This window comes from Cyanistes caeruleus, chromosome 1 (assembly GCF_971803275.1).
Source record: "Cyanistes caeruleus chromosome 1, bCyaCae1.hap1.1, whole genome shotgun sequence".
NCBI classification, from domain to species: Eukaryota; Metazoa; Chordata; class Aves; order Passeriformes; family Paridae; genus Cyanistes; species Cyanistes caeruleus.
The window spans coordinates 25,978,046-26,003,544 of NC_141701.1; the positions used below are offsets into that span (position 1 = coordinate 25,978,046).

Here is a 25,499-nt window from a genome sequence, read left to right on the forward strand (position 1 = left end):
TTTTATTTTTCTTATTCACTTTCTTTTATTTCAATTTTAGAGCTTTTGAGCAGCTTATAAAATTGTGGAACTTCATATAGTTGCCTGGCTGTCACTCCTCCTAAGTCAAAAAATCAATCATACAGAAAAAAATGGGAACAAAACCTGCTAACTTACCAAAATAGGGACTTGACAAAGTTCGTAGTACAGATTGAAAAATTGTGCAATACTTCTTAAGTTTCGGTTACACAATGAAGGTAAATTTCAAGAAATATATTAGGAAGTACCTTCAGTTTCAAGTTTCACATGTGGTGAAGGCCTTTCATCTTCCAGAGTGTAACAGAGCTGTGACCTGTCCCAGTGTCCAGTTGTGCAATCTCAGATAGTTTCACGCCTCTATATCCTCACCCTGTGTGATGTATGAAGGGATTACCTCACCTCTGTAGCCAGGGAACACACAACAGCCCTTATGCCTCTTCAGGCTCATGCAAAGCCCAGGTATCTTCAGACTTGCTATGGCTGACAGTGCTTCCTCTACCAACAGCAGCTTGTTTTCCTTTGCTGATACAGAAATGGCATCTGATACCAATCCTCCTCTTTTTATTTAAAGAGCTGTGACTTTCTGTAAGAAGCAAGAATCCCGTATGTTCTTAATTCTAAATAAGAGCTAGTATTATCCTCTCATACTGTATCAGCCCAGCTTTTGGTCCTGAAAGGTCCTTCCCAAGCTCTGCATATGGGCTCTTTACCAGGGTCTCTTGTCCCTGCAGTCTGGCAGGCTACTGCCGAGCCTTCACCTCCAGGGGCTGCATCCTCCAGAGGTTCTCAGTGTGGTCCACATCCCAGTCTCTTCCACCAGAGAGAAGCCAGCTGCCAAACTAGATTTCAAACAGCCCCCTCCTAATATTTTGATATTTAGTGAAGAGATACTTAGCCTAGGTGCCAAGACTGTCTCTGAAAAAGTGAAATGGTTTATCGTCTCGCTGTGTAATTGAGCATCTGTGAATAATGTAATAATGTAGAAGAATAAATATTAACTCCTAGAGCAAGAAAGTGCTTGAATTGCTTATATGTCTCATCTGAGACCAACTAGAAATTCTTTCTTCCATAAAGGCTTTTTTAATTGATATATAGAGAACACAAAGAAGAGTTAGTCTAACTTCTCTCCTGGCAATCCAGCTGGTGAGATGTGAAGCAGGGTAAATTTATCTCACAGTATAATATTTATGCTTTAAAGCCACACAGCTATAGCATTTGCCAAGAATCAAATGTTTATTTGTTTAAACACTTTCAGCATCTACGACTTGCTTTAGATATTTGACAATAACTTACATTTGTAAGGAGTGAAAAATCAACAATCACATTAACATTTCTGAGATTCCAACGTCCAGAGAATTTCAGTACTTTTATTTACATTTATAAACTTGTATCTGACTATTACTCTTCTTCTGTCCAGAAACAAAACAAAGGCTTGTGCATCATGCCCAGAAAGTCAAAAGGCTGTGCTGAGTTGACCTTTGTTGGACTCCCAGTGCCCATGAAGCTGCTCCATCACTCCCCCTTCTCAATGGGACAGGGAAGAGAAAATAAGATGGAAAACAACTTGTAGGTTGGGATAAAGTAGTTTACTAAAGCAAAAGAAAAAGTTTGTGTGTGCACAAACAAAGAGGGAAAAAAATTTAATCTCTATTTTCTATCAGAAAAGAGAGCATTGTCCAACCACATCCTGGGAAGTGGGGCTTCAGCATGGATAGTGATTTCTCCAGAAGGCAAACTTTGAAACCAACAAATGCCCCACCTTCCTCCTACTTTTCTAAGCTGATGTCACACGGTATGGAAAACCCCTTTGGTTAATTTGGGTCAGCTGTGTCCCCTCCCAGGATCTTCCCAGCCTACTGATGGGGAGTGGAATGTTGGGGAGACAGCGCTGATGCTGTGCCAGCACTGCTCAGCGATGGCCAAAGCACTGGTGTGTTATCAACACCTTTCCAGCCAGCAATGAAAAGCACATCCTTGAGGGCTGCTGTGGGGAAAATTAACTCTATCCCAGCCAGAACAAATATACAGAGTCATGCAAAAAAAAAGGTTTTGGCAAAGAACAGACAATGAAAGGAGTTTCTCAGCTCAGACTTTTGTTTGGAAATGTTCATATTTCATAGCTCTTATTGCATTCCTGTAATGCCTGCTTGTTACCACCTAAGATGTCACCTCAGGTGACCCAAATAATTTAGAAACTTTGGTCCTGCACTGGAAAACTTCAGAGGATGGTACAGTGCTGTCTTGGTGTGACATGGCTCAGTACCCAGCATGACTTTGAACTCTGTGGAGGCAGAGGGTCAGCTTTGCGCTGGAGGGTTTGTACTCTGTCTTTGTCTCTGAACCACAGCTCTGTCACCAACCAGTGCTTTGCAAGAGATGAGGTGAAAATGCAGAATTTCTGTACAATCATAGGGCAGGATCACAGTGGTGCTATACTGTACCAGAGACATGTGTTGAGTGTGAAGAGTATGTGGTTCTGAGCTGGGCAAACTAAACTACACCCCAGATGCACGAAATTACAATCTTCCAAATGACTTTGCAGTGTGGGGAGGGAGTGAAGAGAGGCTTAAATAGTAAAAATTGCCTGTTCCATCGCTCTTTCTCTGAGCAGACATCAATAATACACAACAGTTCTAGAAGCTACTGTAAGATTAAATTACCTTAGTTAAGGTTAATTGAAGAGGAATGGTGAAATTCAAATTAGAAACAAAATATGTTACTTTTAAATATAAAAACAGAAAGGAGGTATGACTTGCCAACAAGGATTGCGAATGGTACTGCATATCAGCAAACCATATTAGAGCTGAAGAATTTGAAGGTCTAGGTTGCAAGGCTGGTTTACTAACAACACTTATTATATTTTCCATTTCAGGAGGCTAAGAATTAGGACTAGTTGCACATTCTTGTGTGTCACCCTGAAAAATGCAACGTTCAAGAGAACATCCCTAGTTCTTAACTGCCCTTTTCTTTCATGGCACCCACTGATGGGTGCACTTGTCCATTGCAAGTGTCTGTGCTGGGTACTGTGCAACAGGCACAATGTGTGGTGTGAAGACCCATCTGGAGGCTCCCTGTGTGCTCAGTAGGAGACCTGCAGGTTACATTGCCAGCAGAAACTGGTGAGTCTCAAGGGTTAAGAAGGGGCTCAAGGAATTTTGAAAAATGTCAGTTTTTAATTTGTTCTTGTGAATTTCTTGAGTAAGTTCTGCTGTGGAAAAATCAGTATGATTAATGGGATCACACTTCTGATACTTCCAGGCAAGCAAAAGACCGTCTGAGAAGGTGAAGTGTTTTCCCTGAATATACACTAGCTGGAATGTGACTCAGTGCCTTCAATGCCATGGCAGAATGTTCTGCTGGAAAGTAAAAGTACTTCTGTACAATGGTATCATTTGTTTGTTGGAAATACATTTCCTACAAATGAATAATGAATGTGGACTGTCATCAAATTAGAATTTCTCACACTTAGCTTAAATGACCAAACCCTTTGGTTGTCTGCTTTTGGTAAACTATGTATACCAGGAATTATGCATTAGAATACTTTAACACGAATATTACATTGACTTAAAGCATATCTACCAGCAAGAATTATATATTTTTTTCACTTTGGCTAAGAATTTAGCTATATTTTTAGACGAACACTATGGTTTCTGCTTTCAAACTCAGTTTTTGAGTCTTTCGAAGATCTGATCTAATATTTTTTACTTTTCTTTTGCCTTTAATATTTAGCACTTCACTAATAAATGTTCATTAAGTGCTTTATAGCTTTAAAATGTCACATGATAACTCACTATTAACAAACAGAATTTTAAAAAGAAATCCTGGAAAACATAGTGTTTTATAAAACCATCACGACTTAACTGACATCAGACTGATGCACAGAACAGTGCTTAGTGCTCTAGTATGACTGAACATTTGGGGAGAACTTCAGATGATAAAAATTGTTCCAGATAGGAGATGTCAAGGCACAATTCTCAACATAGAGGCAACTCTATTTACTCTTGGCTGCTGTGGGTTCCACGTCTATGTCCAGGTCTGACAGAGCACAGTAGAAGAGCATCTGAACATACTTCGTTGTTGTAGCTGTACTGGCAAAAATGTGTGAGAGAAATTTATAATGTATCTTAGACATACATCTGGATTTTGAGGATTTGAAAACACTACACAGATACTAGGAAAATCTTGGAACACCTTAATGAATAGAATTAAGCATATGTTATAAATAGATAAAGGCAAAATGAGTCAATAACGAAACTGAAATTCTTGTTTAATCAGATTTTCATCAACATTTTCATTGAATTGATAGCTGAATTAAAAATATAATAAATAAAAATATTAAAGATTTTCTTTTCAAGACTGCCTCAATTTGAGGACTGACAACCACCCTTCAAGCCCATATTTAATTATTTCATTGTTTCTGAAAATCTGTGGACTCATCTGATTTGGATTGTTTCCTTGGATAGAAAGTGAAGCAAAGATGTTCTGGTATTTCTGCCTTCCTTTAAAATGCTTAGGTTTAGTATTCACAATCCTTTTTATTGAGGCTCATACTGCAAAGGCTCAGCACCACAAATATCAGATGACCATATGACATCTACATATTGGACTGTTTTGTACAGGTAAGCATGGTTTTGTTTTCAGGACCATGAGATAAAGTAGATGATCTCAGACATGCCATATACCAAATCATAGCAAAACTTATAAAGAAAAGAATTTTAGGAAAAATTATTTTCTCCTTCTTCTGACCAAAGTTTTGTCATGGTGACTGGGACATGATGTTACTTACCAGAGAGCCAAAGTAGACATTTAGGTCGTTTTTCAACTGGCAGATAGACTCCCAAATAATATGCAGGTATGCCTGAGAGGGCAATACCAACACCAATAAGGGAATTGATTGTATCACTGTAGAGAGGCACTATAACCAGGAATAGGGAACATAGACAATATACTATAGGGAAGAAGAGGCTAAGCTGTGAAGACAAAAAAAATTACAGCATTTGTTAAAAGATGCAACAAATACTCTATTGTAAAAATTCAGGCTTTGCAGATTAAAGTTAGACATATCAATAATAAAAGTATGTACTGAATCTTTTGACTGCTTACAGTCAGCATATTTTTTTAGCTTCTGTGTACACTGCTGAGAGCCTCTTATTTGGTACACACTGAGAATCTGACTATTTTATTTTTTTCAGGCCTGCATAAACCCAGTTGCTTTACAATTAGTAAAGGATCAACCTTTGAAAGAAATATTTTAAGTAATGGGTAGCTTTCTCTCCAGCTTCAGTTCTGGATTTTCACATGTGGTTTTGGTTGGGAACTAGCTCACTAGACCTTCAATTACCATCTTGAAGTTGTAGAACTAATGGACAGATTTACAACCATTTTGTGTGGGCACTTAACAAGTATCATATCACAAACAAGGAAAGTTGGGCCACAAAGCTGATAAGAAGACTGGAGCACCTTCCCTGCAAGAGCAGGTTGAGAAAGTTGGGGCTGTTCAACCAAAAAGAAAAAAGGTTGCATGGACACCTCATAGCAACATTCCAGCGTCTTAAGGGGACCTACAGGAAAGCTGGAGAGGGATTCTTTGTCGGGAACTGTAGTGACAGGACATGGAGTAATGGGTACAAACTGAAAGGGGGGAAATTTAGGTTAGGTTAGGAAGAAATTCTCTACTGTGAAAGTGGTGAGACACTGGAACAGGTTGCCCAGGGAGGTTGTGTATGCCCCAAGTAGTTCAAGGCTCAGTTGGATAAATCCTTGAGCAACTTGTTCTGGTGGAAATTCTCCCTGCCTGTGGCAGGGATGGTTAGGACTAGGTGATCTTTATGGTCCCTTCCAAACCTTAACATTTTATGATTCTATGATTCTATGAAAGTTTCAATAACTTCTTTATGGATTTTTTCACTTTTTTTTTTTTTTAATGTCTCTAGGAGTGAGCCTTCTCAAGGACCCAGGAGTTAACATTTGAATACCAGCTGAAATTGGTGAGAGTTTACTGGTATAAATGCTTATAAAGGTTAAAAATGTAAGTTGATAAAAACCAACTGCTACATTTCAAAAAAGGAAATGGTGTATGTGAAGTTGACTAAGTTGGCAAATACTGACAGGAATTAAACAGCCATGGTGTATAATCTGACTCTAATCCTTAGCAGAGTCAGAAGCAAAACTGCTAATAAGGCAAGATTTAATCTTTATCTTCCACATATTCTGTGGGAAAGTTTGGAAATTGGGTGTGAACATGCTTCAGGAAAACTGAGTCTGCTGTGGAAAATTGAGAAGGTTTCTAGCAGCAAGTGCTTAGGATGTTTTATGTTTGTTTGAATCTTTTTTAAACTTAATCAGGATGTTACACTTATATGGAAAAAAAATGTGTTTATGAAAATGATGCAGGAGTCTAGGAAGAGAGATTGACAAAGAAGAAATGTTTGGGGGGTGTTAATTTGTAATTCTCTTGATTTTTACTGCATCACTGCAGAGCCAAAATGCAGGCTGTGGAGCCAGCAAATGGAGCCAGTGCATGGTTTTGTATGCCTGCTGTGTTTCCATCCTTCCTTCCTGGAAAATCACTGGATTAACACTAGAAACAGGTTTTAGGCACACTTTGTTTCTGTGCAGTCTCCCTTGTCTAACTGATAGTCAAATGCTCTTCTAGGTCAAGCATTAAACTTGCATTTTACTGTCTATGACCACTATGCAGTGGGAGGGAATATTCAAAATATATTTGATTATTTAAGCTAACTTCTGTGTGGGCAGAATTGTGGACATTTATGGGCTTTGGAGGGATTTTACTGTGTTTGTTAAATCATGTAGGTTTGATCAGACTATTAATCTCTCTGGAGCATCCATCACCAGCTCTACTGAGGTCTGCTATTCATCCAGGATGGGCTAAGAACCCCAGAAATTTTCCTATTCCTTATTTGTTTTGAAACAAAATATATTATAAGTCTGAATAAAAAAAAAATAAAAAATGGTATATATCATTTCAATATCACAGGAAAACTACCGGAACTGATGTTCTTGTGGACTCTGATGGGTTTTGCTTCTTCATCTTGTATTTAGAAAGAATTTATACGGCTAATAAATCTATAACACAACTGGTACTGTTATGGTTGTGATATTAAAGATCATATAAACACATGCAATAGATGGCTTTTAGAGATTTCTTCCTGTCTTTTTTACTTACTTTAACAGGCCGTGGTCTATGTGGTTGAGTATATCTCAAATATATTAGTCCTGCAATAGATAAACCCACAAAGAGCCAGTAGTTGAAGCAGTAGTAATTAATAAGGAGGAAAACATCTTCCACAAGGAGATAAAGCAAAGTCATTAAGCCCTAGAGATAACAAAAACAAAGACCTTTTAATGCAAAAATAAAATCAGAGTAAAGTTATTAACTGGCCTGTTTCCAACCTATTTGTATGGGTTTGGGATAGCAGATCCTTGAAAGTACCCAGTCCACTCAAAAACTGAGATCACTAGAATAACTTTGGTTCCCTGCAGGTGTGCTATACTGCCTGCACAGAAAGACCTAAACCATCAGGAATTCAATGTCTATTTTAACAGACAAAATAGCAGAAAAAAATTCCACTTTCCACATGAAAAATGTGAATGGTGGTATATTAAGAGAGTAAAAATCATCTTACTAGTGCAAACAGAAACCCTGTGAGAAGAGTCTTCATAGTGAGATTATAAATTTTAGTAAATTATTTAATGTCAAACAAGATCAGTATGATAATTTATTCATAAATTATATGAATATTCATAAATATGGGGCAATGGCAGACACCAAATAAAATGCATGATCAAATATGTGGATTGTTTATGAAAATAATTTCCACTAATGCTATAACTCATAGATCTACAATTTTGTGTCACAAGATCTCATTTGCATAGTAACAGTAGTAAAAAATTAACAGAGCTATAGGCATTTGATGGCAGAAATTTAATTTTAAGGGCTTTGTCACTCCTGTTATAGCTGCAGTGGTAGAACATCAGCCTACGGCAGGGTGGATGAACAAAGAGATGTTCTTGACATATTCTCCTCCAGTGACACTCTAAAAGCTCACATTAAAGACTTAAACAGCTCCTGTCTATACCATTACATATTTAGCCATTCTTTGTTTTCTCAGCAATGCTATTGTACTTCTCTCTAATATTGTTTGGAGAGCTTATGAACATGAATCAAGCCATTCTCTTTTCACTGAAAAAAAACCTCTGTCATACAAAATAACACCACTCCCACCCCTTCAATGAGTTTTAGAAGTTGTGGGCATTTGCAGAAGATGTCTCCAGGGCAGGAGAAGCCTGTGAGAAGTCCAGGGCAGAGCAGAGATGTTTTACCCCAGGTCCAAACCCCAACTACCCCAGCCAGGCACGAGGCTGGGGTGTCACTTACATTGAACAGGAGAGCAGGGACTGGTGTGAAGCACTTAACGTGAATCAAGCTCAGACTGACAGGGAGGTGTCCTTCCCTGGCTCCAACATAGAAAAGCCTAAAAAAAGACTAAGGAAACTCAACCATAGCAGTGGCTTTTTGCTTCCTGACAAAGCAAAGAAAGAATCTTTTTATTACTCTGTTGTAAGTGCTGCTCTCTTCTCAAGTGGCTTTAGTTTGTCAAATGGTGCTGGTCATGAAAAGACATCTGATTGTAACAATACCTCCATAAATGAATGACTTGGCATGGCAAAAATTATCAAACATTAGTAAAGAATGCTTATTAATAACTCCTTTTCAATTATTTAAAATAAATCTTAGATTTCATACCGAGATGCTGCAATAATTGATGAGTTTAAGCCACTATAGCAAGACATGGCCACAGCTATAGGAATTATCCACTTGGCGTGACTAAGGGTTTCACCTCCAAATGTCTGTAACAGAAAAAAAAATAATGGTGAGGCCCACTGTGTTAGGCATATGGATAATCCTGAGGAACTCTCATGAAAACACATCATCCCAAATGTAGTGTCATAGCCCATGCATTTTTATGGCACCCAAAAATTACTTAGGAAATTAGAATTTGGAAGAGCTGACCAGCATCGAAATAAAATTGGCAGATATACCAAAAAAGATTAAAAAAAATAAATTCTAAGCCTAGATTCATTCAATGATGGAAAAGAAGATGATGTATTGGCTTAAAAGTATTCTGACAAATCCCAGCTGTAGTAATCCATGAATTATCATTTTATTTCTGTATCAAGTAATGATAAGGTTTTAAAAAAACATTTCAGCGCACACTTCTGTGTTGAAAATATTGCTGTGGCTGTGCATTAAACATTGCATACTGTGCATTAGAATGATAACAAAAAAAAATGGTTCTTCAACCACCCAGAATTTCTATAGCTCTCTGATCCTGGCAAAAGCATCTTTCCTATGATGTAGTGTTAAGAGCAGGATTTGCAGAGTATACAAGATGATTTTTCAAGAGCATATTTATATAGATACGTTCTTGATATGCATCTTCTAAAATACTGGTACTGTTACATGAAAAAGGTATTTTAAGCAGCCTTGAGCATGACAATATTTCAGTTGTTTGTCAAGCATGCTACCTGAAATTTTCCTGTAGTGTTTTTTGTTTGGGTTATGTTCCACAACTTACCACAGCCACGGCATCACTTGTGAGGAGAGCTGACATGTCCAACACTACATAGTATGCTACATTAGTCAATAAGTAAATAACAGCTACAATAGGCATTGAAATTGCAATAGAAAGAGGTAGGTTCCTGAAAAAGCAAAATGGAAAAATTACTTCATGTTACTTAAATGAGAAATACTTAAATAGAAGATTGTTCCCAGATTCAAGCGTTTTTTATCTCTATCATGTCTTGTAATCCATCATTTTGAATCATGGGATGACAAAATAACATGCAGCCATGTGTGAAACAATTCCATAAAAAGCTTAGTTTGTTGCCTGTGTGTCTGTCACAAGTTTAAAAAATCCAAACCTTAAAACATTAATACATGTAAATTTAATACACAGTCTGTTATATACAGCAATTTAAGAGAGCTCTCAAATAATGAGATTTAAGTGCAGACTTTGGTATTTTCTTGATTGTGGCATTTTTTTCCTTCAGCTTGAATGGCTGATGCACACAACTCAACAGGGCTGACATCCCTAGAGAAGGGAGGAGGTGATATTTTCCCATAAACAGTAATGCTGAAGATCACATCATAAAAGTCATAAATCTGACACAGTCTTACTCTACTGGTGGCAAAAAATATCTTGGAAAAATAATTCTGCTGAACTGAAAAGAAGCAGGGAATTTTAGAGGGCTAGATGCACCTTTGCTTTTCTTTGCTTTCAGCAGGGATTTGTTCTCCTCTAAAAATTGTAGTCCAAAGTGTAAGATGTAAAATACATATATACACGTAAATGATTTATTAGTGTGATACAACTGATAAATGAACAGAATAATCAGAAAGAGCTCTCCTACTTACTCCTTCATTTGAAAAAAATAAGGTTTTTGAAGAGAAAATAACTAATTTCCAGTCAGAAACAGATACAGAGTGGTTTGTCCTGCCATCACCTGCCAGTGATTCAAAGGAAAAGCATGTGTTTACCTCTCAGGATTCTGCATTTCCTCGGTGACATAGTTGAGTGTGTCCCATCCTGAGTAGGAGAAGAGGGCAGAGTAGAGAGCCAGGGCGATCATCCCTGGGTTTGTTGCTGAGCTCTCGAATGGAGCTCTCAGGTTTTCCGTTTCCCCTGTACAAATGGCAGGTGCCAATTGCCTGTTACATTTTTCAAGGATTGCAACTTAGAAGGGCACTACACCTGAAGTGTCAGCTAACCAAAAGGAAATAACTCCCCACTGCATCCAGGTTTGATCACTGTATCTAAAAGTACACAACTTACATTTTTACTTAACAAACAGGAGAATTTCAGGCAGATGTTTAGACAGCTACACTTGTGCAGGGAGGAAACAGAACATTTTCACATGATTGTTCTTTGGATGTGACTTTTGTAATCCTACCAGAATTCACAGTCCTCTTCTGACATTACTGCTGACCCTACCGAAGGAGGGAGCCATACCAAGGGCATGCAGTACCCTGGCAGCCAGGATGAGGTACTTGGCAAACCCAGTTTCAGTTCCTGAATCTCTCTCTCCTATTTCTTCCTAACAGCTGTGCTTTTATTTTCACCGGATGAATTAGTGGCCACTAGAGGGGGACCTCCTTTAGGCGTGGTTTTCAGTAGGATGCTCTGACCCACAAGGCTGTTCCCCAGAACTAAGAGAAGAGATTAAAAATCTTTCCTTTCAAAATTCTGCTGTAGTTTAGCTCCATCGGTTGAGATGACAGCCTGCAGAATGCTGCAAAATAGGCGAAATGTTGGTGAAACTGCATAAGCCTTCACTGCCATCCTGGAAAGGGGAAGAAAGGCCTTAGTTTGCAGAAGGAAAGTCTGCTGTCTAGTGAAAATGGAAGTGAGTTAAGTATTAAGAACTGACAGAAACATGCTGAAAACTCAATTAGGAAAGAAAGTAACGTCTTTTTTTTGTAAAATGAAAGCACTGATTCAACTAAGGAGTTTATAGATACTACAAAAGTAGTATCAAAAGATTCAGTATCGAAGATCAGGAGTCTGATCCAAAGAAGAGAAGCTATAAGATGTACACATACTTTGCAGAAGAAAATGGTTGGAAGATAAAAGAAAGAAAAATCCAAAATGTTCAAGAAAAGATTTTCGGTTTTTTTTTTTTTTTTTCCTTTGGCTAAAGACAGCTCATATTCAAAATCAGATATATTTACAGTCCTTTAGCACAAGAAGTATATCCAAGCACATCAGAAAGAATATGAAGGGGCTAAAACATCATAACTGTTCTTTTAATTTAAACAGCTGCTGAATTTAAAAGGGTCATTGACCTGATCACAGCTTCCTCCAGAAGTCTGCATCATTCCTCCTCACAGTCTTTCCTGTATTTAAGTGCTTGGTTCTGCTTCAACAAAGCAGAGGTGAGGCCTTTACTGCCAGTAAAAGCTGTCAGCATTTTGTGTGCCTCACCATAATGTTTTTTCTGTGCTTTAACCCTCCCTGAGCCCCCAGAGCAATGCAGAGGAAACAAAGGGGCCGTATGTGGGACCAGAGGGAGCAGCCCCTGGGTCCAACAGCACACCAGTGAGCAGGACAGGAGGCAATTTTGAAAGAGGCAATTTGAAAGCAGGGGCAATGCTGCTACAGAGGTGACATCACAGAATCACACTTTTGCAAAACTCGAGCAGTTTTGTGAGGGGAACTACTCCTTCATGCAACTGGGACCCTTAAGCAATGCTGCTTCTCTGAATCTTCACATCTCTGCCCTTAGGACTGGGCTTGGTTGTCCAGGTTTCTTTGGACTTCAGCCAGCTGGTGCCAACTGACATGCAGGGGTAATGGCTAAACAAAAATGCTTTCCTAAAGTCTAATGTAGCTTTACAGTGTAACAGCTGATGCAACTGCCACCAAGGAAAGGAGGCCAGCAAACATGGAATAGTAAGCATGCTTGTTAGGATTTATAAGTTAATTTAGCAGGAGAAAATGATAATTCCTAAACTGAAGAGGGTAAACCACTTTTATTTCAACTGAACAAAGATAAAACGGCTATACAATTTAAGAATTTCAAAGGAAATGAAAATGTAAAAACCTTAATAATCTAACCAGCAGAGCTAAAACTGGAAGAGACTTCACTGTGCCAGAGGCCCAAATTAATAAAATCAAATCTACTGCCATATGCAAAGCTCTGAGGTGGCACCAGAATAAACTGCTCTCCAGCTTTTTAGTGTGTTCAGTTCAGTCCAGTTATTGCTGATAGGAGGTGGCTCAGCTGCCCTGTGATGCCTCACAGTAACACCATACCACAGTGATTCACAGAACTGCACTGTTACACTCTTCTCCTCTGTTTCTAGAACAAACATGCCCTCCCACAAACCCCACCTACGATTCACCCTCTCTGGTCATCACCCCCTGGCTGGGGGTGGTGCCAGTGGGGTGAGGTAGGGCAAGAATGGTGGTGGGGGGAACTGTGAGAAGCAATACAACTTCTGTTCCTGTCCTGTTATAGGACAGGTAATGCATGAGTCAACACCGAGGCTGACTTTAAACTAGTCAGCAGTAAAGTGATGCCAATTCAGCTGCTATTTGGTATTCAGACCAAGCAGCGCAGAACTTGGCCTCAATAATTAATCCCCTATTGCTTAACAAGCCAGAAAATACATCTGATCTTCCTAAGGCAGACTTTTGTTTTTCCACAATAAATAACACTTCATATTTAAGTCTTAAGGATCTCCCTATGTGGATTTTGAAACTCATATATGGTTCATTTCATAGAATTTACGTAAATGAAAATTATTCTTACCTTTACCAATTTTGTAAAGACCAACAGATATCACCAAGATAAGAGCCATAACTTTTGCATATGTGAAAACATCTTGTACACGGGTACCCCACTTTACATTAACACAATTAATAAATGTTAAGGAACCTGCAAAGAAAAAGAATATGCATGAAAAAAGCACTGGATGTTTAACATCACTTAAGCCATATTTCAAACGCACCTTTTCAGATACCACTCCTCTTTTAAGAGGTAAAACAGAATCAAATTTCTCCACTTCAGGACCACACGGATTTATTAAAATGAAATACCTGGTTTAAAATTTACACAATGGTTTTCTGAAGAACACTGTTTCCATGACAGTAGGTAAGACAAAACACATCAGTTTTTGAATTTTAGGACTTCTTTTCCTTTTAAATAATATTTACATTTTATTAAACTCAACGAAGTTGTTCACATTCATTTCTTTATATCCTGTATATCATAAATTTCTTCATGCTGAGTTAAGCTCTAATTTAGGTATAGAATAAGGACAATTTCTGCACAGAAACAGTTTGCATGCTGTGACAAGACACTGAATTGAGCAAGCTATTACTCTGTGCTCATGGGTTTGAAGTTGTGTCATTCACATTTTGGCCCTGAGTCTGAAGACTGCATAGCACATACTTACAGCATCCTTTCGATGTTTTTTACAGAATCTACAGTTTTTACAGAATCTAACAAAAATACCAAAGCAGTTGGTTGCAGAGAGCGGGTGGGATCAGCCAGTTTTCCTTTCCTCCTTTTGCCATATTCCCTGCAGTCAGGTTTGTCCCTTGGCTGGCAGCAGGTCAGTGCCCATCTGCTCTCACTCTAGCACACACACATGATATCACAGGCAACTTCTCCCTCTTGCAATCCCATGATTCAGAACAGAGGTAAATGAGGAAAGGTAATGGTGTGCATTGGCACCAGGTAAAGCCCAGCTGATGGAGAAGAGAGCAGAACAAATGTGGCATGGTGACCTAGAGTGCTCCCAAGCATGGATCAAAGTGAGCTATTTCTTATCTAGAAGTCTTGGTCTTTGCTTCTGCTTCTTTGACCTGCCTATAATCTATACTTTGGTTTTGAAAGGAAGAAAAAATGTTTTGTAATGCTCACATTGAAAATAATTTAGAAATCATTCTATATAGTAAGGGCACTAGCATGCAACCACACATGCTCAAAGAACTTCTTGCCTTCATTTTCATAAATGAATCTGTGCATGTGACAGTGTCCTATCAGCCAGTTAGGCCAGCAAACCATAGACATCCATGTATCTTTAATCAACAGTCACAATTTCTCCCTGCCAAATTGTTGTAATCCTCTTCTCCCTCTCTAGTAATACCAGCCCCAAACACAATACATCTGAATAAAAAATTATTAGTTTCTAAGAACATGTTTTAGATAGCTTAATAATTATTTTCACAGAATTCAAAGAAATATAAATTTAGAAAAACCCCTTCTGGCTACATACAGTTACAGTTCTTAACTTCTAGCAATCACTACTTACATATACATGCAGCTGCAATCAACCTGACTGCATCATACGGCGGTTCACAATGGGGGAAAATTGGCTGAACAATATAGTTAGCAAATGTGATTGCTATCACTGCCTGAGTTGTTGGTTCGATAATTAGCAAGGAAGACCAGAGTCTGATGAAGGCCACAAAGGCCCCAAATGCCTCCAGAATATAGGCATAACTGCCTCCAGATTTCACAATGGATGTTCCCAGTTCAACGTAACACAAAGCTCCAAACAGGGAAAAAATCCCACCAAGCGCCCAGATGACGAGTGAGAGTCCATAGGAAGCACTGTACATTAAAACACCTCTGGGTGATACAAATATGCCAGAGCCAATCATGTTCCCTACAATTAAGGAAACTCCATTTAGTAACGTGATTTCTTTTTTCATCTGCATTTTTTCACTTGTCTCTGCCATATTGTCCATTTCAGCTTTTGCATTTCTAGTTCTGGACTTTTTATCGCAGCATATTTGCCAAGGGGCTGGCATCTTCAAATCACATCACCTGAAAGCAAGAGGAGAGAACATATTTTTTAATGCATCAGAAACATGGATAAGATAATTAACATACAAGGCATAAATGATGCAAAGAAAACTATTTTGCCTGATTTTACCTTGCAATACAGGAACAGCACGCTAGTGAATTTTCTTAACTTTTATGGTTGCATATCTTTTCAATGGATAAATATGAAGCCACTGTCTTTGGTGATAGATTCTGAAGCCTGTTAACTCTCAGTTCACTATTATTATTTGTCTTGAATTGTAATTCTATGTTATGTTATTGAAAATATTTTAAGGAAGGAGACACTGTATCCCTGGTAATACATTCTCATACAGCTGGAGTGTCCTCTCTAAGAATACCTCTTCCTAAAATTTGTTCTTATCCCAGAAAGAATTTTAATTTCATTATTATTTGTTTCATCAAATGACATTCACTTGAAAACTGTTCTGCTGGGGAACACCAGAGAAAAGACAGAAAAGGAGCCTCAAAACCTCTAATTTCACAAGGTAAATGTTAATGTAAGGGTAAAAAAAGAGTTTTACTGCTCCCAGAGATGAGACTGCTGCTGCAGTGAATATTGCAGCTTGGTTAGCTATTAACCTCACTTGACTTCTCAGGAGAAGCCACTAACATTCACAGGGATTGAGTCTGGAACACTCTGTCCCTGGAATGCCTCTGTATGAGAGAGTCCAAAAAAACATGCCTGTAAAGCATCTCCCTCTGGTGCTTGCAGGACAAGATCCAAATATGCTGGGAGCTGGCAAAAATGACCTAACTGCATAGCTCCATGGATCAGTGCACCGATGTGCGTGTGATGCACACATGCACAGCTCCGGGGCTGAGGTCCCTGGGGATGAGGAACCCAGGACTGCTGTGGCTGTCCCACTTCTTGGGTCCTGCTGATGGATAAGGGTCCTTAGACCAACAGTTAATTTTTGGTGTCTGTCTCAAAAGACGTTTGTTACTCTTTCCCTTCCCCCCTCCACACACACTATAAAGAACTTCTGAAGATACCTTCCTCAAAATTCTATGACTTAGATCCAAGTTTTCTTAGTAGAACAAAGCTCATCCATGAAACACTGGCAAAACAAAACCCATTTGATTACAAATGTTTACACACTACATTTACATATTACATGTGATTCACAATTTATGTTAAAACGTGGGTCAATGGCCAGTTTAAAACCATCTGCCCTCCCCAAACATCCTGAAAGGTCTGCTTTCCTTTATAAAGTATGACTGTTTCAGCAACCCTGAATATATTATAATTCAATGTGTTCTTTCCCGGGTTTTTTGATGCAACTTACTTTCTTAATTGATCAAATAGCAAGCAAGACTTCTTGAGTATTAAAAATTAAAAGATGCCAAATTCTCTTTAAAGATTAAATGCTTTTCTCATCCCAATGGCACGTTCTTTAACCACAGGAACACTGTGGGAACACTGGAATAAAGTTAAATATTAACTCTTGTCAAAAGTGCCCAAGCATGACTGCAGTCTCCTTTTTTTTTTTTCTGACCTCCTCCTCACACACTCAAGTGACTCCTCTTACTTCTCACATCATCCCTCTATGAATAAAAGGCATTATCCTGGTTTGCAGAGAGAAATTTCATGCATCCAATACAGCATTCATACATCTTCTTTTAAATTCCTTATAACCCTCACCTGTTTCCTTCTGTGTGACAGAAAGGAGGAAAAAGTCACCCTCCCAGCCCCAAAATACAAGCCAATACTTCCAGAACTTCCTGTCTCCATTTCTTTTCTCAATGGCTATGTGAAATATTGGCAGAAACCCCTCCCATGATGGCAGCTATTTGGAGAATTTATCATGATAGCAGCATGCTAAAAATCTGGGCACAATTCTGTATTAATACTCCTTTTTCATCATAGCTGGTTTAAAATTATCTTGTGCTTCTTATGCTTGATGTACAACTTTTTAATTTTTTTTTTCCAGATTTTTAAATGCATGTTCTGGCTGTGAGCTGAAATGCAAAGATATTTCAGTTGGGACAGCTCAAGGATGTGGGAATTTAAAATGCAGTTGCTACCCAGGTGATGGGAAAGTGGAGCTATGCAAGCAGTGATCAAACCCAGCAGCTATCACTTTTCCTGAAATGAAGCCTCACCGGTAAGTAAGATACAGTTATTTTCCTGTAAAAAAGAATGCATCAAGTAATTGGTAGGTACAGGTAACTTGGGTACATGGTATCAAACCTGAACTTTGATGTCTAGTACAGATGGCTGGCTAGCTAAAGGGAATTTGATAATTTAAACTGGCAATGCCACCAAAGCCTAGTAGCACTTTTACAATCTGCAGCATTCATGAAAGCACAAAGGTAAAGTTTAAATTGTTTTCTTAAGTAACACCATGTTTTGCATATTTTTCTCTTATCTCTTGCGCTACCAAAAGATTATTTCCGATTTCTAAAAATGTGTAACCAGAGCTGAGTAGGGAAGTATTTCTTCCATAAATAAGTGAGTGTGGATGAAACCATTATGAAAGAAAAACAAGTAGAAGAAACAGTTCAAAATTCAGTACTTTGAGACATGTCACATGAGCAAAATTTTTACCCAGACACTCAAATAAATCTACAAATAGGTATGGCCTGAGAATCAAAGGGTAAGAGATTCAGTTTCCACAACAAAGATATGTAACTTCACTATTAATTTATATCACCTGAAACAGCCTCTGTCTGTCCTTCTCCACCAAGACAATGGTATTATTTCCAGCAGTTTGACAATGCACTGATTTCATTCAGTGACATAAAAATGTTGGAGCAGTTACTGATTTCTTTATTCAAGATTATGTCTTTCTTAAATAATCAAGATTCTCTGAGTCATGACTCATGCTTGTTCTCAGCAAAGTATTACTGCTATTAAGAAAACACGTGGAATATCGGAAATAGTCTCCTGTACAGATCTCCCTGTACAATAGCAAAAGAATATTTTTTTTTGTCAAGTGTATAAAGCATTTATTGCTGTTACATTTTCTCCTACTGAACCTGGTCAACAGTCCTGTCCTACTGTCATCACTTCATCCTCATGCCACCATGTCCTCTTTCTGGGACCATCACTGTTGCCTCTGCCTCAAACTGGTGTGCCAAGAAGCTTTAGCTGAGAAGCTTACATGTTCAAGAATGCTTTAATAGCTCTTCTCCATCATTTGGACATCTAGGTCAGATTTTGAGGATGCATATAATCCAAGTGAGAGACAGCAAAAGCTACTGAGAGAGCTTATTGGGTGGGGACAACCATCAGAGCTGTAATAAGGTGATTTCTTACAGGGGTGGCCATTTTCAGTTGTAAAATCCTGTATTATAGTAGATGACAAACATTTATGGTGAAGCTTCTAGCAGTCAGAGACCTGAGACCAGGAAGTTTAAATTTATGCAGTAATTAAAAAACTGAGGTTCTTTGCATCCTGCTTTAAAATGGTTGGGTATTGTGATGATAAAATTTTATGGCAGCAAAAATACCAGTACAGGTATTTTTAGTAACTCTTGAGCATGAAGTCTGAGGAGTAAAGCTTAAAAGCTTTCTGATGCTAAGGAAGGTCCTTGCTGTCTTGGTCCCACAGACTGGGATGAGCAGAAAGAGCTATTGGTTTCTGGAATCAATGTGCCAGTGTGCCTCCGAGGACACAGCAGGCTGGATGACACAGCTGCCAACACTTGCCTCTGCCTTGTGTCAGGAAGTGAGCTCTGTTACACAACTTCAGAACTCTGTTTTCAGGCAGATTTTCCTTTCCCTTAGGGACTCTTCCAATAAATGGAGGGAAATTTTCCTCTCAGGGAAAGCACAGTGCCTTGAGAGCCCAGACAGCCAAAACGGCCCTAAATCCTTTGCACCTTCATGTTTACCTCCCAGATGTGCAAAGAGCAACAGAAAGGACCTTGGAGACTGAAACCTGAGAAATTAAAGAAAACAGTAACACCATATTCAGGTAATTCTCAGTAGCTCTTTCTTACTTGATCCTCTGCCAAAAGTCATACAGAAAAGTGAAGGAGGAAGGGACAAGTTGATAGTAGTTGAAAAGTAGAGCTGAAATCAAAAACAGTTCTTCCATAAATTACTATTGAGCTGGTTTGGCAGGGGAGGATTTTCTCAGACACTTCCCATTATTCAGGGGTCTACACTTCATGAGTGACAACTTCCTTCTGAAGGGATAATTCACCTCTGCCAAATGATTCAGCAAGGCTCGGTCAGGGAAGTGCTTATGTAGTTCCACAGGAACTCACAGACTTGTGAAGTCTCACAAACTGCTCCATAATCTTCCAGAGGGACTGAGGTGCCCCTATCTGTTAGAGCATTTAGCAATTCTCATCTTTTAATTCAAGAAATATTAGTAAATCTGTAAGGTATCAGAGACAAATTATTGTTGCCTTCAGCAGATTCCCTTGGAAGATGAGGGCATTTAGAAAGTCACCTCCTCTGAAAGATGTTGGAACATGGACATCAAATTTATATCTCATTTTGTGGTCTTTTCTTTCAGTGAATTATGTCTACCTCCACAAAATTTCTCAATAATGAAAGTGTGCTATGCCACCAGTGAACCAGGCCAAGTCAAACCAGCTAAGAAAACTGATAAACTCACAATATTTTCTAGTTTCAGTCAGAAAACTAGAGAGATTAAGAATAACATATAAAATTAAAACCTAGCATATTTTAATTATATGGGTATTAGAAATCAATATGCATGTAGAAAATGTATCAATATAGATTTTGCATAGCCATTGCAAAAGTCATGAGCAATCTCTTACTTTCTTCAAGTATATTCTGGGCAGTTTTCTCCTGCCTGTAGAAGATTAACCAAAAGTTAAAAACCCCATATACATTTATATTAATAGCTATTGGAACATGAAATCAGATGAGCAAGCAGTTTTCAACATGACCAAAAACGTGTAGTTCAAACTTCAAAAGACTACTACTGAGTATGAGCATCAACAGGTCTCAAAGGGAGTATTCATGGCAAATTGTACTGTTGGACATTTCCGGATGAGGAAAGCAAACAAAACAAGATTATGCAGTATGAGGAAACAGCATAAACTCAAATACTCTCAGAAATTATAATACTAAAAACTCGAACAACAGCAACAAAAATCCACTTTGATCTCATCTGAAACAAACATTTCTCACTCAATAGGAAACAAGCATACTTCCTTTTGGTTTTCAATTTCTATGTTTATAAAAATATTCAATGAATTATTGCTTCACACGCTCCAAAGGCATTACTATGGTCACAGACCGGCTTTCCCACAGGAGGGACTTGCTCCGCCCCCAGCACTCCATTCCCATTCCAAAGCAAATCAAAGAGGAGATTTGAGAAAAAAGCTACTGTAGCCCAAATTTAAGGAGCTATTAAAAAGAAGTTAGCAGCTTACCAGAGGGTAGGTGATATGCTTGCTTCCTTTAGCAGAAAGGCTGCTGTAACAGAACAGTGCCTCCCAGGCTGCTGCTCTAAATAAACAACTCTATTTCACCAGGATGGGTAATATGAATAGCCTCGTCTCTCACTCTCCATTTAGCCTTGCCTTACCTGCTATTTTTATTACAGTAGCATGAACATTAGAATCAATGAGAGCTTTCAAGAAAGATCTCAGACTCTTCTGGAATGTGGTTTTTTCCAAACAGCCTCAACTGAGGTCATTAGGCAGAAGCAGGCAACAGCTGCTCTCTATTCCTAGGAAAATTGTGATAGAAATAAAAGGAAAGTTTGGGGAAAAAAAAAATCCTTCATCCATGTGTCACTGAAACCATGAATAATAATGCAGTCTAATTCTTTCTTTATGATTTAGAAAGCCACAATGCAATTTTTACTAACACTACACAAAGATGTTTATTCTAGTGGCACAACTTGCTAAATCAGAAAGTCTTTCAGATGGGGCAGACTAGCAAAGAGCTGCAGTTAACTGAAAATCATAGGCATTATTTAATTTCAAAAAAACAAATATTTTTGGTTTTTTTTCCCCAAATTTTCTTCTAAGTTTAACCTATGCCTTGTTAAATATTAATCAACTCAATTATTTTTCTTAACTTCAGAATTATAGACCTGTGTCTTTTATAGATGATGCATGAGACCCAAAACAGGTTGATCTGGTATTGAATTAAATTAAGATCAACCAGATCAACAAGTTTAAAAAAAAAATCTAAGCTAAAAATAAGCAAAGAAATTATTTACCCAGTGTATTCACTTAGTCTTCTGAAATAATATTTGTCCTATGATGTCCTTTAGCAAAGCCAGTATGGTATACAGCATAATGTCTAATGAAACAAGAAAACATCCAGAAAATAAAATCTCCTGGGCAGAGTGAAAAGTTAATGAATGCAAGAGTACTAACTTGGGATTTTTGTTTTCCGTGAAGAAAGATGTACTCACGTGCCAAAGGGCACCTGGAAGGAGCTGATCCAGCAGGTCAAGAGTCTTGTCACTAGAGCTGAGGCACCAGATAACAGCACTTCATCAGGTTGGACCACTAATCCACACAGAAAAATAAAATATTTGAATCCAAGCACAGATATCCTTCCAATACGCCTGAGCAGTCCAACTAAGAAACAAGCAGGAGCGTAGAATCACGTTGCACGTTCCATTCTGTAATCCACGGTGACCAAAAAGAATAATAAAAAAACCACAAGTCTTTTTTTTATAAGCCAGAGCTCCTCTTATTTCTTCATTTTAAAGTAACATCTTATATAAACATGCCTTTTGTGATAGATTGAGACAGGTATAATGTTAATGTTTACACAGAATGGCTGTGCTTCCTTAAAACCCTATTCAAAGCAGGTATAGGACAAATTCTTTTAGTAAACAGCTTTCAAGCTGTTTTATCTATGAAGGATGAGAGCTCTCTAAGTCTGCCTGAAAAGATTGCACAATTCCAGCTGCCTGCAAGTTCGTGGTTACGTACATTTTTACGTGGCAAAAGCACTTTGGCAACAGGATTGTTTTGCAGAGATGTTGTTCCTTATTGGAAAAACAGAGAGGCTGAGAACCATGTTCCTTAATCAGGGCCTCTGCCATCTCAAAGTCTTTTTTCTTCTGCCAGGGCAATGTTAACAAACCATAGCCTAAAATCCAGAATGCATATTTTCAAGACTGCATAATTACTTCCACTCTGAAATTAGAACTTGAGTTTGTCCTGTTTCTGATTTGGGGCACCAAACTGGTTTTCTGATTGTGTGTCATACTGAGGGACTCTGCTATCAGAGCACCTTTATATTGTCCATTTATGCCACTCCTGAGCCAGCCTCAGTTCTTTGTTTCAAGCCTGTAGAAGCTGCATGCTGGAACATGAAAAAGAGTCTTTTCTTCATTAATGCCTCCCGTATTTCTATTGGTCTGACCCTCATGGTTACACACGACTGGATATTTGCCATAGATTTACAGGAACAGCACATAAATCAACATTGAGCAATCATAAAGCATGCACTGGGCATGAAAAGGATTTTTCTTGAACATTTATACTGTAAACACAAAATCTAAAAGTCCCTTTGCCAAGGAAGATTACATTTAATCTTGCATTTTAAGTGAGAAGGATGGATAATGTGAAGAAGTTAATGTGCCTCTGTAACAAGTTTTTCTTACTCATTTTTACAGTATTTCAGGATTTGATAAGAATGTTTGCAGTGAGGCTTCTCCTGTACTAACTTACTGTTCACAGTAATTTTTTTTGTTTCTCTTGTTACATATAAACATGCAATTCCTTTTTGAACAGCAAAATAAGGCACGCTTGCCTGAATAAACCTGTGGCATTTTCTGGTTTCTTGCCCACACTTCCATTACAGAAAGGCTTTTCATACTGCACACTGGAAACAAGACTAGTTCAATTATTTCCAGAGCCCTCTTCATTCATACCATTGCTCAGCTGCAGCAAACAGCTCTGTGGTGCCCCTGCCAAGTCCTTTGCTTCCTCCTTAACTCTGCCCTCTGTGCGTCAGCCAGCACAGGCCCCTACTGTCCTCATCCACAACACATGCACTTACACTGAACCCTGGTTGAAAACACACTGCCAAACACCCTTTTACCATTAGCTGCAAGACTCTGAATGACAAAGGCTACCATCTGTGTCATCTTGGTAAAATCAGATCTTTACTTACCTCACCGTGAAGTTGGTGAAGGAGGTTGAACCATGAAGGTGTTGGCTCACAGACCAACAAACTTCTTCCAACCATGTTAACTTCAGGTATGGGAGCAGAACACAAGGAGCAGCCACTACTAAGTGACAAGGTGCTAAAATACCATACAAAATCTAATGCAAACAAACACAAAATAATATGTGTAGTCCTATGTTTCTATTTCCCCCATGTACATGTAGAAAGACATTTCTATGTGCACATTTTGAAAGGCTTTCAGTGAGCTATTATGACTCAGAGAAAAGCTTTTTCTGTCAGTTTGAAACATCAGTAGCATTTCCCCTTGGAATGAAAAAGAAGGAAAATCTGTTAGGAATTGCAAGGAAGAAATGAGGACTGTACAGAATACTGTTAAAACAACTGTAAAACAACAGAAGTGTCAGACTGCTCATATTGACTCTCATGTCTGTCACCTCCACACACCCTTCACTCTGTGTGGCCGAGCATACAACCTTCACCTCTTTTCCCTCATGATGACCCCAAATCACTCTCCTAAATGCCCTTGCTGCTATCTCTGTAGCCCCAGCTGTGGCTGCCTCTTTCCCTCTTTCACTTAAGGATACCTGTGTGTGCCTAACACATTGGAGAGGACAGGGTGATGCTGCCCAGAGTGGTACTGTCTGATGCCCTAGAAACATTCCAGGTCATTCTGGACAGGGCTCTGAGCAATCTGATCTAGTTGAAGATGTCCCTGACCGTGGCAGAAGGGCTGGACTAGCTGAGCCTTAGTGGTCCCTTCTAACCTGAACTATTCTATGATTGTAGTCCATCATGGAGGGAGGCTCAGGGTCCAAGGAAAGAGGGAGATTGGCCCAAGTTTTTATACTGAATGGTCTCAGGGTTTCCTTGGAGGGCTGGTCTTTGGCTGGAATGCTCATGGCCTTACAGACGGGCATTTTCAGAGCTGGGGAAAGAAAATTACTTTTTCTGCAACTGTGCCACCTCAGGGTGATAGCACACGTAGAGGAACAGCCCACATTGATTGCAGCAGTGTGACAGCACCATTCCTGAATGTGACTCCATAGGGCCACATTTATCACTGCAATTAAGTGAAACCAAGCAAGTTCTGTACAGACAGGCAGGAGTCAGCAGGGAGCCTTTGAAAGCTGCAGGATGCCCTTTTCCCTCACATAGCTGTCTGACAGTGGGTCCTCAAGAAAGTTCCTAATACCTGATGAATTTTGGACACACATCGAAGAAATGTTACTTTGCTACCTTGCAAGACACAAATCTTATTTTAAGCACCAATAATAATGAACAACTGTCTCTTAAAATGTGATGTGCAGTGAAACACACAGTTCTGGCACCACCTTTCCTCAGTTCTCTCCCCTGCTAGACATCATTAGGTCTGCTCCAGGAAAAGCACAAGCATTCATTGCACCATAGCCCTGGTTTCAGCTATCTAACTTTAGTTTTACAGACTCCAGCAAGCAGGATAAAAGGCAAATATCCAGTTTATGTCCAAAACATACTTTATTAGAAACAATTTTAAACCCCTCCTATCCAATAAACTATACATTGAAGCACATCTCCATAGGTTTTGAAACAGCCATCACTTAGGAGTTTTCATTTATCTGCTCTTTTCTATATGGTAATTTAGGTAAACTTCACTGTTCTTGTATGCAGAGTTTGGATTTCCTCAAATTTTAGACAGCCTGAGCAGAAATAGAAATTATTTATTAGTGCTTTCAAAAATAATCTGCCTGTGCTATGTTCTGACAAATTAAAGCAAGTAATTTTTTAACTAGTTTTGAGGTCATCTAGATAAAGTCACTAAGGTCTTGTGAAACGAACTGAAAAAAAATTCCACGTACCTTTTCCTCTCTGGTGGCCCCATCTGTGCCTCAACATGCTACCATCCTTCAGACAAAAAAAAGGACAGCAGAGATGTGATCTGGAGAAGGTCAAGGCAGGTCATAGCAGAAGAGACCCCTGCACATTACTTCCAGTGTGGCCAGGCAGGGCATGATTGATCTGTGCACAGACCCAGCTACTG

The 25,499-nt window shown here is 38.8% G+C and overlaps 1 protein-coding gene across 14 annotated transcripts; it reads right to left on the minus strand.

Moving 5' to 3' along the window:
- Positions 1-1,232: 1,232 nt before the first annotated feature.
- LOC111924569 (Y+L amino acid transporter 2-like) lies at positions 1,233-25,363 on the minus strand. 14 transcript variants are annotated; one of them, XM_086883339.1, is made up of 14 exons: positions 25,318-25,363; positions 23,468-23,619; positions 21,750-21,846; positions 21,552-21,634; positions 20,910-21,053; positions 14,861-15,378; positions 13,354-13,479; positions 10,580-10,724; positions 9,618-9,741; positions 8,786-8,889; positions 8,417-8,513; positions 7,205-7,354; positions 4,805-4,988; positions 1,233-4,101 (listed from the first exon to the last, which is right to left on the minus strand). In XM_086883339.1, exons 6-14 carry the CDS (start codon positions 15,360-15,362, stop codon positions 4,010-4,012), a joined length of 1,524 nt encoding a protein of 507 aa, XP_086739465.1. In that variant the 5' UTR covers positions 15,363-15,378; positions 20,910-21,053; positions 21,552-21,634; positions 21,750-21,846; positions 23,468-23,619; positions 25,318-25,363; the 3' UTR covers positions 1,233-4,009. The 14 variants fall into 14 exon arrangements, with proteins under 14 accessions (XP_086739465.1, XP_086739497.1, XP_086739500.1 ...); XM_086883371.1 differs by lacking the exons at positions 20,910-21,053; positions 23,468-23,619; XM_086883374.1 differs by lacking the exons at positions 20,910-21,053; positions 23,468-23,619 and having other exon boundaries at positions 21,552-21,671.
- Positions 25,364-25,499: the final 136 nt, after the last annotated feature.